Source organism: Ambystoma mexicanum, chromosome 8 (assembly GCF_040938575.1).
Source record: "Ambystoma mexicanum isolate Mex_15411 chromosome 8, UKY_AmexF1_1, whole genome shotgun sequence".
Taxonomy (NCBI): domain Eukaryota; kingdom Metazoa; phylum Chordata; class Amphibia; order Caudata; family Ambystomatidae; genus Ambystoma; species Ambystoma mexicanum.
The window spans coordinates 1413004741-1413021297 of record NC_090929.1 but is presented as its reverse complement, the minus strand read 5'-3'; the positions used below and the strand labels follow the sequence as shown (position 1 = coordinate 1413021297).

General features: G+C 44.6%; 1 protein-coding gene across 2 annotated transcripts in view; it reads right to left on the bottom strand.

Annotated features, from left to right (window-relative positions):
• The window catches only part of CRTAC1 (cartilage acidic protein 1), a 2821007-nt gene that overhangs the window by 323144 nt on the left and 2481306 nt on the right, over positions 1 to 16557 (bottom strand). For both annotated transcript variants that reach the window (XM_069611550.1, XM_069611549.1), the window contains exon 10: positions 7371 to 7471. In XM_069611550.1, coding sequence (XP_069467651.1) covers positions 7371 to 7471 — 101 coding nt within the window. The remainder of the gene's footprint in view (positions 1 to 7370; positions 7472 to 16557) is intronic.

The following is a 16557-nucleotide window of genomic DNA, read 5'->3' as shown; positions in this document are numbered from 1 at the left end:
CTAGGTTTTCTGTGGGCTTCTCTTTCCTTCCTGACTTCAACACTTCCTGCACAACAAAACACTTTGTATATGATGTGAAAAGGCACAAGTCAATAGTTTTCTTCACAAGGAGTGGTGCCCTTAAAGCAGACCTGTTTTCACCCATCCCCAGTGGCCTGTTCCCTGTATAAGAAAGGGGTCTTGTCCCCTATCTTTGATTCATTCCTAGACTTCAAGGAGAATTCATCTGGACCTATTTTGGAGAGCACGCCTTCCCAAAGTCCTACATCTGTTAGGTGATGGAGTTTTGCAAGGCAGAGGCATACTCTTCTCTCTACCCGTCCACAGGCACATTGGGGGTTAACTGATGGTGGAGAAATACCTGAATCTCTACCAGTTATGTTACCCTGGACCTTACTGGAGGTGGACTCCTACTGGTGTTAGACAGTGTCCACAGGGTTAGGAGAATGAGTACAAGGATGCATCTTGTCTCTGAACCCCTGGATTGGAACTTGCAGACTAGCTGCAGCTAGAAGCAGCAAAGCAGCTGGTCAGTTTTCATTGAATTTCATAGGTTTTTATTAGTGCAACTTAACCATAACGTCTATTTAACAAAGTTTTTTCACTGAATTTCATGGATTTTTACCAGTGCACCATAATTTACTACAACTTCATAATATCAGAAATACCGCCAACATAGAAGCATTTTTGGCCAATGTACGTTTGACTTTAAAACTGTGCCATTGCCCACCTCCTACCGACATTTTTAACACCTCTACAAAATGTTGGCAAATTTTTTGTGTTTGCAGATGTTCGAGAATGCCTGACATCACTGTAGACTTTTGGACATTGTCACGTGATTGTGTGCCCACTCGCAGTGTGTTGACGTTTTCACGAACTTGTCTGCACTTTGAAAATTGCTCTGTTTCATGAATGCATTTTTAGCTGATCTTGGAAGTTTCAAACTGAAAGTGTACCCTTGCACAGTTCCTAGACCTATTTGTACTGATTATCCATTTGCAATCTAGGACAGAGCACATGCTTGGAAAATATTAGCAGAACTGCTATTTATCATCCCTTCTCCACCACCACCCACACCAGCTGCATGGCCTACACAGCGTAAGAAGCTCAATCATGCAGAAAACAATCAAGAGGACCAGGAAGATGAATTAGAGGAAATGGCTACCTCTCGCACCCATAGACAATCATAGGTGTGGCAGTTCTTTACCACTGTTGGCGGTGTACCAAAGGCTAAGGCTACCAAGGGGAAATGCACTGAGTGCAACTACTCAGTTGCAGACAACCTGGCCAGTACTCCTACAGGAACACCTCCATGTGCCACCACACTGAATCCAATCACCAGAATGCTCTCAGAAAGGCTGTTCCTTTCTCAGAAAGTAGTACGCTGTCTTTCTCTATGTCATCTTCCTCAACCAATACTACTACCACACAGGCTACTCCTGTGGGGCAGAGAATCCCACCAGCTACCTTGCAGGCCATAAAAGAAGCTGTTGATAGATATCTTTCCAAGACAACAATACTGTGTACATACTGCACCACACCACTCTGCAGGTGGGAGCAGGGGGGAGCAGTGTTGAAGTTCTTTCGAGGCTGTAATCAAGGAGCATGAGAAAACACTCCCCCTTAGTAGTTAGATTCAATAAGATTATCCAACATTCACATAAGCATGTTATGCTATGCTAATGGAAAAAATGGACACTTGTATACTAGAAACAATGTTCTGTCCCAGATACTTTTCTCTAGCATACAAAAAACATAATCCATGGCCCTTTATGACTATCTGTGATCGCCACAGCCCCCTCTCTAGGACATGCATTATTAAAAAACCTATATTACACATGCACAACATTGCAAAAGACAGTCATTCTATCATTTATACTGTTATGTTGGTAGAACTCCCTCATTGCTTTCTTTGAAACAGTCACACATATGTCCACCAATCAGTTAGAAATCTCTACATATAACACTATCAACATATTACACTTCCACACACCAACTTCTAGTTAAAGATATTCTAGAAATCTTTTGCATATGCATTTCACTTGAATATCTCAAAAAGTGTACACACTGCTGCTATACATGCACATATGCATTGTGCAGTAAAATAGGTGCATGAATGGAAAGTGGAGTAGGGATTAGCAAGTGCTCATACAAGCCCAGAAGGAAAGTGCCAAGACATGCCAAACTGGGAGACCACTAGCTACCTGCTATCACAGAGAAGTCCCAAGGGTGTGGTACACATCCACCAGGCGGTAGACTGCAAGGGCAGTGCTGAAGGGGGATGGGTGTACTGGTGTCGACTAGATATATGGCCTGGTACCTGTGAGGTTCATGAGGGACCAGGCCACCAGTCTCAGTGGAAGTGGTATGAGTTAGAAGGGAAGGGATTAACAGGAACCCAAATGCAGAGATTTCACAGGATTACGAAACTTAAGGAACTCAAGTATAAGAGGAGTACCAAAGACAGGCACTGGCCTAAGACAGAGACGTGCCCTCCCACTCTCTGTTTCATAAAGCTTTTGACAAGCAGAGTACTGTAGCAGTGGAGAGCTCTAGCAGGGCAGTATTTAAGGAAACAAACTTGGACATATTGTAGTCCTTGCAATTAGCAAAAGCCAATGTACACATTTTAGGGCTGCAGTGATACAATCCCTGGGCTTTAGGCCAAGCATGAATCTTGCAGCCCTAGTCTAGATTAGCTGAAGGGGGCATAGAGCCTCATTGCAAGTCCGGCGGTAACTCTGCTGGTGTTGCTTGCGGGTTGCCGCCAGACTTGCAAAATTTACCAGCGCATGGCTTGCTGGAAACACTGGGGGATTACGACCCCAGTGTTCCGGGAAGTCAGGCGCCGGTAAATTGTTCATCCTCATTCCCATTTGAGTCCCACAGAATAATGGTGCCGTGGTTCTGTGGAACTTTGTGGGCAGATGCCGTTCCACCAGCAATGTCTGACCCTCGTGAGCAGGTGTTGGCAGAGTCAAACTATGCCGGTCCGGTAACAACAGCACCGGTAGGCTTACCGACGCCGTTGTTACCAGACCAGCATGGTCATCATGAGGCTTATATACAACAAAAGGGGAGGTTAAGATAGAGGCTGTTTCAGTAGTCCAGCCTACACAGAAACAGGGCTCTACAGATGATGAGCCTCTGTGGGAAGGTGCAGAATTGTACAATGCCTGTAAGGAGGCCAAACTGAAATCATGGGTTTTCTTTACAAGCTCCAAAATGTAAGGAGTAAAGGAGAGAGAGGACGTAAAGGTAACCTGAAGGTTTTTGGCCTCAACGGATGGTGAGAGTACAGGGGCCAAAGACAGTGGCCAGAGGGTAGAAGGTAAACAGGGCCCACATGTCACAGTAAGAAAGATCTCCGTTTTACTTGCATTGAGACACATATTGTTAACCACACACAATGCCTCAATGGCGGTCAGACAATTACAGATAAACAAACAAGGCCAACAATTAGTTCAGGTAAATTTAAGGAAACCTTTGTGACATTAACTTAACACTGGAAATGAGAAAAGAAGAAGGACATCAGGTGAGCCAGAGCGACTCAATAGATATGGAGGAGCCACAATCATAGGATAAAACCCTGGGTTACTCTGCAGGTAAACAGTAAGGTGGTGGAGTACAAACAGCCCAGTTGCAGCTGATAAGGGCGATAAGTGAAGAAAACAAATCCTTCAGTACAGTGTTGCGTCCATGATGCTAATGGTATCACGTAACCGTTTAATGAGGATACAACTGTTGATCATCTGGAAAGTGGCGGGGACATCAAGGAGCACTGTCCTCAATTGTACTGCAATCATGCATACCATATACACTTTATGATATCATTCCACCATATTACATATACTGTATACTCCCACTACATTTCCTATAATTACTATACTCATATTACTGTAGTGTGTGTGTGTGGCCAGTGGGCAGATTCGTGGGGCATGGCTTGAGGTGATGCTCCCAAGAATCTGGCCACTGGCCACAACCACCCAAATATAATTAAACCATATAACATGTACATACAATACACCTTCAAATAACAAAACCAGAACACCCTGCCATCCAAATGACGTCCATGGACAGTAAGTACCTGCGTGTCATCTGCAAACCCTTGTTTCTCAATTGGAAAAAAACAGCTCCATATCATCTTTATTCCACTCCCCTACCCTTTCCACTGCCTCCCCCAGTCATCAAATAACCCCAAATGTGTTTTCCAAACTGTTTGTTCATAGTGCTGTCCTCGGAATATCGTGATGTCCGCAAACTGAGTGGCACTTGCATGCCCTTTTTTCACATATAAACACAACCCCATATCATCTTATTCCACCGCTGCTCTTTCCAGCCCCTCTTTCCACCACCAAATAACACCAAATGTGTTTTCCAGACTCTTTCCCCACTGCGCTATCAACAGACAAAGGCGGCTGTCTGTAGATCCAACATGGCGACCGTTTAGAAAAATATGACACACCTCATGCTTTTCAACATGCAATCAGCGGGAGTGTCCAATGTCCATCACGTCGGACCCTGATTGGTCCATGGGGTGTCCGCGGACCAGATAGGGAAGTGAGTCCGCGGACCGGATACAGTTATCACACATTTTTTTGTAACCCATTTTTTGGCTGTTTTAAAAAAAAAAACTGGCAGATTTACACAAAATTAGCACGCTTTTGGGACCAAGCTGCCACTCCTGGTGCAAATTTGGTGAAATTCTGGCCGGCAGTCTGGGCTGTAGGCATGAGTAACATTTTTTTTTAAAGCTTCTATGAGGATTCCCACAAATGTTGGGCCCCCTCCTATAACCCCCCCCCCCGACAAAACCGCACCAAACGTCGCAGAATAATTCCAAGGGGGCAGTCTGGTCGTTTTGCAAAGTTTGGTGAGGATTCATCCAGGCGGGGCAATGTTATAAGCCACCCAAAAAGTGTTCTTTCTATGAGTTGAGCAACATAACCATAACTACAAAAGCGCTACTGCAGGCCATGTAATGTATATATATATATATATATATACATATATATATATATATATATATATATGGTAATAATTCAATTAATGTCCCCTATTTTAAAATTATTCATGTACATTAAAACATATATTTTTAAAAATTGTACACTTTATAATACATTTTGTGATATTTTACTGACATTGTGCTTGAAAAGTGTCACTTTTCTAACTGTACATTTTAAATATTGTCATTGTTTCAATTAATTTAAAAGTAATTACAAAAATGTGTTTGCAATGCATTTCTCATTTTTTTTATCGTGCCTTTAGTGCCTCAAATCTCAGGAAATTTGTGGACGTTTGAGATTGAGGGTGATTTGTGAGCATTGTTAAGTGCCCATAAAACGCCTCAAACTTTCAGAACATTTCCAAAAAATAATTGAAAGACCTGAGCGACATTTATTGGAAATCTTGCTCATGCGCAACACATTATAATGTTTTCTACTGCTATTGTATGCTGCCATCAAACCTCTTCACAGCAATTGCATTGTAGATGGGGGGGCTGAGTCTAACATTCATGCCCCCCACATGATCCTCAGCACAAAGGCAGAGGAGCGACAAATGCGCCTCACTTCTAGGCCCATCAAAACAAACTTCAAAGTTTTGCAGGTGTGAGTAGCGCTATTCACTCAGACATCGTTCAGACCATAACCAATCGACGACTTGGAAAATATGGAAATCACCTTGATTGAGCAAGTCGACTTACTGCAAACCAGGAATCAATGATGTCAACACTGACATCACCTCAAAGCCCTACTATACACAAGGAACATATGCATCCATTTATGAAGTTAAACTAACATGCACTAGTGTATTGCGTAGAGACACAAAGCATATGCTTATGACCCATGTAGGTAAGAGGACAGATACGTATCTGCCCTTACCCTTGCACCTGATGGCCGCACTTTTACTTATTGTTATTTATTCTATTATCCCATGTACTGCACTGTCCCCTCCTCCTTCCCCCTCGCACTTCCCCCCCTTCCCATGCACTTGCGTGATCTGAATGACACCTGGCCTAGTAGAATCGCTGTCTGTCTTTCCTTTCTTCCCCGTCCCTTGCCTCGTCGTACCTTGAAACACTTGTGTATAGGTGCGTTATAAATGCCATATCATATCATATTCCTTTTGTTGTGTTCATATCTTTTGCTAAAGATGAAACTGCAAGATGCAAGGTGTTAATATATTCAGCTTGCATATGCTTGACTGCTATCCACATGGAGAAGTCATAGGGAATGATATAGAAGCTGTAGGCCTCTGAAATGGATAGCAAAGGAGCGACAGGCTTTGAGTACATGGAAAGGCTGACGCGATCACCACAGCTAGAGTTGAACAGAACCAAAGCACTCAGTCAAGGACAAGTGGAGATGAAAAAGTTGCAGTTATGAAGACAATACGCCACCTACAGAAAGGCAGGCTAAAATATTCACTATTACAGGTAAGAGGGCTTTATTTCGTGGTCTCAAAGCACGTGACCCAGCTGAACAAGACACTGCCCATTCAACCAAGGCAGACAAGGAGAACCAGTTCTATCGAACCAAGGGAGTAGAAGCTAATAGTGTTGCAGCTGGATGTTCAACTGAATGCACCATCATAGGCTTAGGTGATCAGAGAATGGAAACATTAGGAAACACTTTGGCCCTCCATGATCATTCCCATTGCCTTGAAAAGGTACGGTCAGCCTGGTAACTGCCCAGGGTCCCAGGCATGGGAGGACACATTCTGAGTAATCCAGATTCGACTTTCAGCGGGGAGAAAAATGTGTTGCAAGGGTCAATGGTCTCTCTGCGACCCTACAACCCTGTAGACTCGTTTAATAGTGGTGGTCTCAGGAGGGGCTCCTAGACATGGTTCTCCAATCATAGGACTAACCAATAGATTCTCTATATGTAACCAGCTCACACTGACCAATGTAAATGGCTGATGAGTTTGTGGGACGAAACCTGAGTTTGTGACATCAGAACTGTACTAAACCAAATGTCACAGGCTCAAAAGTCGAGAGCTCTGGAGGATATTTGTTTTTACAGTGTGATCCCTATCATTTGATTTCTAATAAAAGACAGTAAATTTGCCCCATGGCTGAGTCTTCCATTCTTGCGGTTAGGGAAGTTTGATGGTGCCATGTGTTCTCTGCTGGTAATCAGGGTGAAGGATAGAAACCCCCGCCCACCTTCAACAGCATTGTTCCAGAGGATCGATTATGTGACAATAACTGATAAGTAACACAACAGGAAATAAAGATAAAACATTTTCAGAGTAGAAACATTATGTTTAAAGAGGCAACAAACCATGTGAATGAAGCAGGAATATTGGGGTACTGAAACATGGTATAGAATTGTATTCATGCACTTTGACATAAAGTGTTAATTTACCTGGTTCCCTCTGAAAACCGATAGTGGCTGGGCCATCAACTCCCCATGAGACAGGATCAGGTCCAGCATTCCATCTCCATCAAAATCAGTGACAGCTCCTCCTGGGAGAACACAGACATTTGACAATTCTCAGTGAGGAACAAGGGGTTGTAATACCTTCCTGTATGTTGCCAATAAACAAACCACACACCATCATCCTGACTTATATTTCTTTCTCTTAATTGTATTGTCCCCGACTGTATGGACACTTTTCACATGAACCCAACAGTTAACATAGTTCATTATAAGAACATACCCTGCGCAGCACCCGTGTTTGACCTAGACTAGCCTATATCTCCATACTTTCCATTTGCCAACAGCAGAAATCTCACAAAATCAAGTATGTCGGGTTCCATGTGAGATTGCCTTCTCATTCTGGTTTATTATGCCAGAAATCTAGGCTCTTGACTTTAGAACCTTTATCTAGTTCTTATGCCTCCTCTTTATTGTAATTAAAAATAAACACGAGGTGGAGACGATTTTCCCTCAATGTGGCCCCATGGGTGGTAAACCCCTCAGCACAGGGTGTATGTGATTAGAAACCCTGTGACCATGGGAAGAAATGCATGATGATGCATGGTGAAAAATTCAGCAAAATAAAAGAAAAACTCTGAGTGTGTGGCCTCAGTGACAACAGAGAAAGAAAGAGACTAAGAGCAGAAAGGTACTGGCCATGTCAAGAAGGCAAATGCAGGGATCCTAAAGAAATGTGTTGACAGTTGGAACTCTGAGGACGAAGATGGGGGGGAACATAACTGATGATGGGAAGACTAGCAGAGGAATGAAGACAGGTGAAGTTGGCCAATTAGAGAACAGGTCATCAATGAAATGTAGAAAAAAAGAGAGCTTCAAGTTCAAGTATAGCCTGTAGACGGACACATTGAGAAAGCGTGAGCAGGCGATGAGGGTGATAATTATATGCTTGCATCCTTAGAAAGATGTTTCCCTTTTCCCCACTGAAAGAGCTTCCATCATGGCTACTATGGCATCTTGACTATGGTAATTCCATCTATGAGTGGCCCCCTACCTACCTACAAGGACGAAGGCTTTAAGTTATGAGACTGTGCATTATCTATCCATGTAATTTCTTCATGCTGTCTTGTCTTTTTTATGAAGTTTACCTTTCTGGCCCAGAACCCCCAGCTCAAGAGGAAGTCAAATGTACTTATTTAATTTATTTAAAGAGGCTGACCAGTCACAGCTGCAGCCTCGCAGCAGTGGTCGCCCAGTGATGAAAGCGAAGACTGTGGATGCTCCAAAGCATTGGAAACATTATCAAATGCTTTATTACATAGTCAAAAGAATCACACACCACTAATGTGCTTAACACAACTATTCTGCGCCCCCTCCAAGCAATTCCATTTTGACAGATCCATCTGCCATACTGGAAGCAACCACGTGGCCAAATCCAAAATAGAGATATAATCAAGGACATGTAAAGGTATATATCCCACTCTAACACCACTGGTAAAAATGCATGACACAATTACAACACAAGGTTGTCGAATAAGGACTACAAGGCTGCCCATCTTTGTCTAAAATAGTTCCACAGTGCAATAACAGCCTAAGAGAGGATCAACGTACAGAGCCACTGTATCTGATATTAAGCAAAGTATGTATTGAGGTTAGTCTTTGATATAAATAGATTTTGCTGCTGCCACCAGAGCATGCTTCTGTTTGCCACCACTTTCTCACTCCCCCTTCCCCATTGGCTGACTCACACTCTGACACAGTCCTTTCCATGCTCCACTCTGCTATATTTGATCCTCTTGATGTTCTTTCCCCTGTCATGAGTATCCGCTTGAAGCCCAAAGCCAAGTGAAACTCTTGGTACGACCCAGACCTCATCAACCTCAAACAGAAGTGCAGGGTGGCCGAGACGAAATGGTGTGCTTCTGGTACATACTCTGACAAACTGGACTGCCGCCTTCTCCAAAGACAATACCAGCTCTCTGTCTGCACCAAGAAGAGAACCTGCATCCAAGCCCGCGTCTCTGTGGCTTCTAACAACTTGGCTGAACTCTTTAAAATCTGCAATGAGCTGGTCAATCTTGCTGCAGACTTTACCTCTCCTGTCCCCTTCCAGTCCCTCTGCACAGCCCTGGCCTCTCATTTCATCTCTAAAACTCAGGACATCTTGTCCTCTCTCTCTTCTCTCCCTCCTCCCTCTACTCCCTGCTCCTCCCTTGGCCCTTCAACAGCCACCTCTCCTCCCTCCTTCTCAGCCTTTCCCCTGTACTCCAGAGACAAGGTTTCTAGAGTCTGATCTATGAAAGTCTTGTCAAAACAAGTTCTCCCCTGTTCCTCCAAAACCATCAAGGACCACATTGACACCCTGGCTCCTACTCTGGCTGATTTCTGCAACCACTCCTTTGCCACTGAAGCCTTCCCTTCCACCGTGAAGTATTCCCTTGTGCACCCTCTACTTAAGAAACCCACAGCCGACCCATCCTGCCCGGCTAACTATCGTCCAATCTCCATCACTCCTTTCCTTGGCAAACCCCTCAAAGCTGGCCATCTCCCAGCTTAATCTTCACTCAGAATCTGTTGGCTGTCTCCATGACCATCAGTCTGGCTTCAGAGCAGCTAGAAGCACAGAAACTGCTCTCCTGAACATCCATGAAGACCTGCTCTCCAACCTCCATTCCAACACCCCCGTGTCCTCATCTTACTTGATCTCTGCTCTGCCTTTGACACGGTCAAACATGCCATCCTGCTCAACTGTCTCCGTCATAACCTGGGTATCAACAATCAGGCCCTGGCTTGGCTGACCTCCTTCCTCTCCGATCAACCCTCCCAGGTCCAACTTGGGTCCTTCCTCTCTTCTATCTGTAGCTCGACCTGTGGTATTCCCCAGGGGTCTAACCTCTCTCCCTGGCTGTTCAACCAATACCTAGCACTTCTTGTCCACTGCATTGCCACTCTCTGTCCCAACTTTCAGTGCTATGCAGATGACACACAGCTCGTTTTCAGGCTCCCTTCAGCCATCTCTTCTCCTTCTCTCATCTTTGAATGTCTGTCCTCCATCCAGGAGTGGTGTGCCACCAATGATCTCTGCCTTAATGCCAGGAAGACCAAGATTCTCCTCATCGCCACACCTGCTCCCTCCTTTCCTGTCACTCTCTGGCCGGCCTCTCTTGGCCCTCTTCCTGCCCCTACCTGTGAGGCTAAAGACCTCGGGGTCATCTTTGACTCCACACTTTCCTTCTTTCCTCACATCTCTGATGTCTTTAAGAAGTCACACTACCAGCGCACCTCCTCAGAGGTATTCTTCCTTACCTCTCCTTCCCCCAGAAGCTCACTGTCTCCAGAGCTCTGGTTCTCTCTAGGCTGGACTACTGCAACAACCACTTTATAGATCTGCCTGCCTCCACTCTCCGCCCTCTGCAACTCATCCAAAACAGGACTGCAAGATGTGTCCTTGGACTCAAGCCCAGGGATCTTATCTCTCCAGGACTGAAATCTCTGCAATGTCTTCCAGTGGCGGCCAGGATTAAGGTCAAAACCCTCTGCATTTTCCACAAGGCCTCTGGGGCCTGGGACCTCAATACCATCAACTCTCTCTTCCTAAATATCTTCCTTCTCGAGCTCTTCACTCATCCACCTCCAACTCACTCAGTGTTAGTCGCTTCTCCAAGCAGCAACTTGGTGGTAGATCTCTCTTTTCTGCTGGGGTCTCCCTCCGGAACATCCTCCCTGCCTCTCTGAAACTTGAGGAGAACCATCTTCGGTTCCGGAAGCACCTCAAGACCTTTAACTTTGCTTCTGCTTTGTCTCCTCCTCTCCCCTGCTGGTCTCCTGGCTGAAACTGCAATGGTTACCTGGATACCCTCTGATAGTGGGCCCAGCACCCCCACACTAGTTGCACACCTGCACTGCCCCTTGGCAACCCTTGCACTCAGGGGCTGTTTCTGTATCTCTACAGCCCCTGCTAGCACTTGACTTGCCACCAGCTGGCTGCACTTTTATTTATTGTCTTTATTTATTTTACTGTTATCCTATGTACTGCACTGCCCCCCCCTTTTCCCTCAACAATTTTCCCCTTCCCCCATCCCCTGCACTTGCATGATCTCAATGTCACCTGGCCTAGAAGGATTGTTGTCTCTGTCTTCCCTCTGTTTCCTCTCCCTTGCCTCGTCGCGCCTTGAAACACTTGTGTATAGGCGCTTTATAAATGCCATATCATATCATAGCATACCAACCGTGATTGTTATGTTATGTTATGTTATACTAAGTTTATTTAGACCGCACACCACTACCATTTTCATGGTCTCCAGAGGTTCTGCAAGGAAAAGTGGGCAGGGTTCATTATTTAGGAAGAGAAGAATAGGATAGGTATTGTCCTCACCTGTTGATGCATGCAGAACCAGGAGCAACTGGCTTCTGTGCATGTGAGCTTTCGAGATGTGCTTTGTTATGTGCATTGGGCTTGTTGTGTCCAGAAGTGCAGTATGTAGAGCCTGACCTGTTTGTTATCTGGGGTGATTGGGTTTGTAGCTTGGTTAGATTGATGTGCAGTTTGCGTGTTTTAGTGGGTTCATTCGCTAGCCAGCTGGGTGTTGTAGGTCAGGAGTGTGGGATTGTGTTTGAGATAAGTAGTTAATGGGTTTGGGGTGATCTATGTTATTTGTAATTATGTTATTGTTTTCCATTCCCAAATATCCCTTGTTTTCCTTGCTGCTGGTTTATGGTGTGTAGAAGCAGGGATTGAGTGGGTTGGGTGCTCCATTCATGGGGGTAGGGGGTTGTTAAATGGTTGGTTGGTGTTTATCTCAGTGAGTTGAAAAGTCAGGTTTTTAGACGTTTACTGAAAATGAGGTGGACTTCCGTCGTTTTTGTTTCCTGAGGGATTGAGTTCCATAGTTTGGCTATCAGATAAGAAAAGTCAGTTCCTCCAGATTTTCTTTTCTCATAGTGTCTTGTTTCTATTTGGAGGTTGGTGCTGAATCTTAAGTCTCTCCTCGGCTGGTAATCGGATGATTTTTGTTTGGATTAATTTGTCTTACTGTCTGTGTAGTGATTTATGGGCAATGCAGAGGGCTTTGAAGTTGATAGGCGTCTCTCAAAACATGTGATTAAATATAGCCCAGTGTTGGAGACTGAAAGGGCAAAACTGTCATGTTCGTTCAGTTTTGTGTTGGTTTTCATGATGTATTAAACTGGTGAACTAAGCTTTTTTTATATATCCTTATCAAATGACTTACTTCAAACACACATACTGTGTAAGCTTGCTTAGAAACCCATACTCCCTCAGGTACAGGATACAACATATATAGTGCCCTCCCTCAAAGACTATTCTTGGAGAGCTGGCTGTGAGCGTTTCAAAAGTTTGTAGCAATGCTTTCCTAATTTTAGTTGGTAGTGCCTATGATGTGTTTCTACCAGAGGTACTTGTGTAAAAGCCAGTGCAGATTCCTGCAGCCAGGAATTGTTCTGATGATACAAATGTGGCCATAGTTAGTCATAGCTCTGATAGCCACCAAGTTTAATTGTTGCAGTATCTATGACCACATAGTATCGGTTTGTGGTTTATGCCTAGATTCAAGGTTGAATTTACACCTAAAAGAATATGCTTCCTGAAGAAAACAGCACTATTTATGATCATGGCCGCCAATTGATATTGCACACGTGTCAGCTCCTCTTAGTCAGTTCTGCTATGGAAAGTGCTGTGTATTCTGTTCAGCTGGATGGAGACTGCCAAATGGTAGGGCAGGAACCTAGAAGACTGCGCCTCTTCTTTGATCGCTTTGTGAGGGCAGGTAACACCCGTCACCAGAGAAAGCTGCACAGCAGGTAGCCATCCTGCGGCTGGGCATCAAAGGATCACACACATTCAAAAGAAATAGCCTCACACTAGGGTGCTACATCTCTAAGGCCTTTGTTCTTAGTAAGAAGGTAAGAGGGTGGGGTTAGACTAGGCAGGAGTGCTATGGTCACTTGAAGGAGACTTCCATCATCTTGCTTCCCTCTATCTCTCTTTCTCTTTTCTGTTCCCTCCACTTCCTCTGGAGCAAAGCACATTGGTTGTTACATCAAAATGGCAAATTCCACTCTGTTTAAGAGCAGGAATTGGACCATTAAGGCAGGGTATCTTTAGGCCAATCACCTGGGGGTTTCTGCCTTTAAAAGGAGGCATCTTTCACCCCCTTCAACAGATTGTACTTGCAAGACACAAAGATTCACCTGAAAAGAAAGATGCACTTTCAAAATCCCTCAGCCTAAGGTGAAAAAGGAGCCATCCAAGGCAGAAAACAGCTATGCCCCCTATCTACTCCCAGGGCACAGTGGGTGTGACCTTTGGTGTGGACCATGACCTTCTACTCTGCATGGTAATCTTCTAGAGCCTGAGAGAGCAGATGCTGGATGGGACCAGCCTCTTCTCGAGTACCCCTTAGTCAGCTTCACAGCAGCCAGAGAGCCAGACCAGCCAAAGTTCCCTGTTCCACCGCACCAAACTAGTTGCTCCATATTCACCACTCGTTGAATGAGAAGGAAGGCGCTGGTGCTGGTTTTTGACGTCCTAAATCAATCGGACCAATTACATTCACTTCAAATCTGCTCAGAGCTGCATTGTGCCCTAGCCAAGCCTGTTACCTGCTAGCACCGAATCGACTGCTTGACACCAGGATCTGATGCAAATCACTAGTGAGTCACACGCCGACTCTGACCAGGGGTTACTATCACAGCTTGATCCAGCTAGCACTTGAATGGCTGTCTTATCGACATGCACATCAATGCCCCCAAGATAATCATTTCGATGACAGTCGCCCGCCTACTCGAACCGTTGGAGCATCACTCATTGACAACTCCCAGTGGCTAACGACTGACCAGATCTGGCCTAAATGTGTCGAGATCCTGGGACTGCCCTGACCTGCATCATTGAGAGCCTCCATTCTACCGCACAGAGTGGCCACATTTGTCCCTACTTGATGCCTGCTTGCTGCTTGGGCCTACACAATCGAATTTGCTCGAACTGAGACTGATTAGCTTGCATCATCACCTGACACTGGGTCTTTCTCTGTCAAACCACCAAGAACTGAAACCAGGTACTTTGACTCTGAACTGCCATATCTAGCCAATTGGGACCTAGAGAATGGTTAGGTCATGATTGCACCTATTTTCAATAGTGACATATCCTTCTTGTGGTTCATAATTTACCTACCACTCCTGGAACTATGGTCAGATTGCTACTTTCCTCACTTTGTTGCATCTTCTCTATTATCACTTTTGGATGGGTTTTTGTACAGTATTTGCTATTCATTCTATTGCAGATGGTGTGTTTGATTAAAGTATGCATATTTTTTTATTGAATATTAATTGGACATTCCTTTTTGTTTGGACTGTGTTTCTGTGTTTTTTGGGTCACTACTGGTTCACCTTCCCACCCCTCTTAAGAGCACAGCCTTACCTCAGCCTATGTTAGCACAAAAGGCAAAGAAGGTATATCTCTTAATGTTCCCTGTTTTACTTTTATTACTGCATTGGGTTTTGGTTTGTAGACATGCAAGGGCTAAGTGGGCCATTTTACCTCAACTCATCTTTGTACTCTTGGGGCGCAGAATCAAACTGGTCACAGTTTGACATCAAAATATTTGATTGAACACAAACTTTTGACTACAGCTTCAGATCTTTGTCCTCAAACCAATTCGACAAAGGGCATGTGTCAGTTAATTGTAGGAAGGGATCTTTAGACACCAAAGAGTATCACTGGCCAACTGTTTGGATATTGTAAAACCTCATGGAACCTGCAAACTTCTAGGACCCTCATCACAGCAAAGCTCTGCCATTTGTATGTAGCTATACGAATTTCCTCTACCAAGTTCAAATTGATGATATTGCTCACTCCCCTTGATCTGGGTTCCTGGGAAAAATCCTGGGACATTATGATTGGGGCTAATGGCTACCAACCTTCTTCTTAGGCCCATATTTATTTGAAAGGTTTGCTCCACTGACTTCTGGACATATGGAATAAGATGACAAATGAAAGAGAGATTGAAGTGTGGGGTGTAATCAAAGGCTCCAAAAAAACAGAACTGAAGGGTCTACTGGGGAAATTACCTGCCTGCATTCGGAAACCTGCAAGCTGAAAAGGGACCTATTAAGGCAGACTGCTTGGTGTATTTCTGCAGTTGACATCCAGAGAAAGCTAAAACAAATATGTAATCCAAATGCAGATTGGAAAAGCACATCACATTACTGGCTGAGAAATAAATGCAGCATTTTCACTGAAACTGCCGCCCATCCAAGGTGGTGCACTGTCACTATTCAGACTCACCGTTCAGCAGAAAACTAACAGCAGATAATTAAAAGTGTATTTTATTAATGACTGAAATAAAGAGCCCTGTATATTCAGCACAAAAGCAAAGTGAACCCTGATCAGTAAAAAACTCTCCATGTCAAAGAATCAAGGCTGATTTTAGAAAATGCAATATGTGAGGTCCTTTCAGAACAAATAGTGGGTCCCTGGTCAAACTTCACAAATGACTCCACTCGCTGAAAGCCTGGTGTGTGCATCCCAACTGTTTAAAACTTCAATACAATCTGGCCTACCTAAAAGGTGTTGAAAACCAAGTGTCCCCCAGACTTTGAGTCCCTGAAAGCTCATTTCTGTGCAGGGCAGGTGGCCTATCTGGTGCATGACTGGAATGTAGGGGGAGGTGTGAAAAAACTGTGAGAGAACACAGGAAACAAGACGTTTTTCAAATCAAAAGGTGGACCCTTTCAGATAAGAGGACAGGATACCAGATGTCTGCAGTGGGGCACCTCAGTGTTGGCTGGTGCATCCGAGGTATTTACGATCTGCAGCCTACACTTCAAACAACAAAGAGACTAACACAAATAAAACATTCTGTTTACAGGCTTGCCTAGAGTGGCAAATGGCCTGGAGACCAGAGAGCTACAATGTCCATAACATGAAGATTGACTATTATCCTTTAGGCTTTTTTCTCAACAACCATAGGTCGTACTGCATTCATTGGCCCTCATTACGACCCTGGCGGAAAGTGACTGACCGGACCGCCACAGCGTAAATAGCGTTTCCGCCATTGCACGAAGGAGCAAAGTGCGGCCCATTCCGACCCATCGGGCACGAGCACCACGGCATGGCGGAAGTGCAAAGTCCGCGATGGCGGAAATGACCCCAAAACGG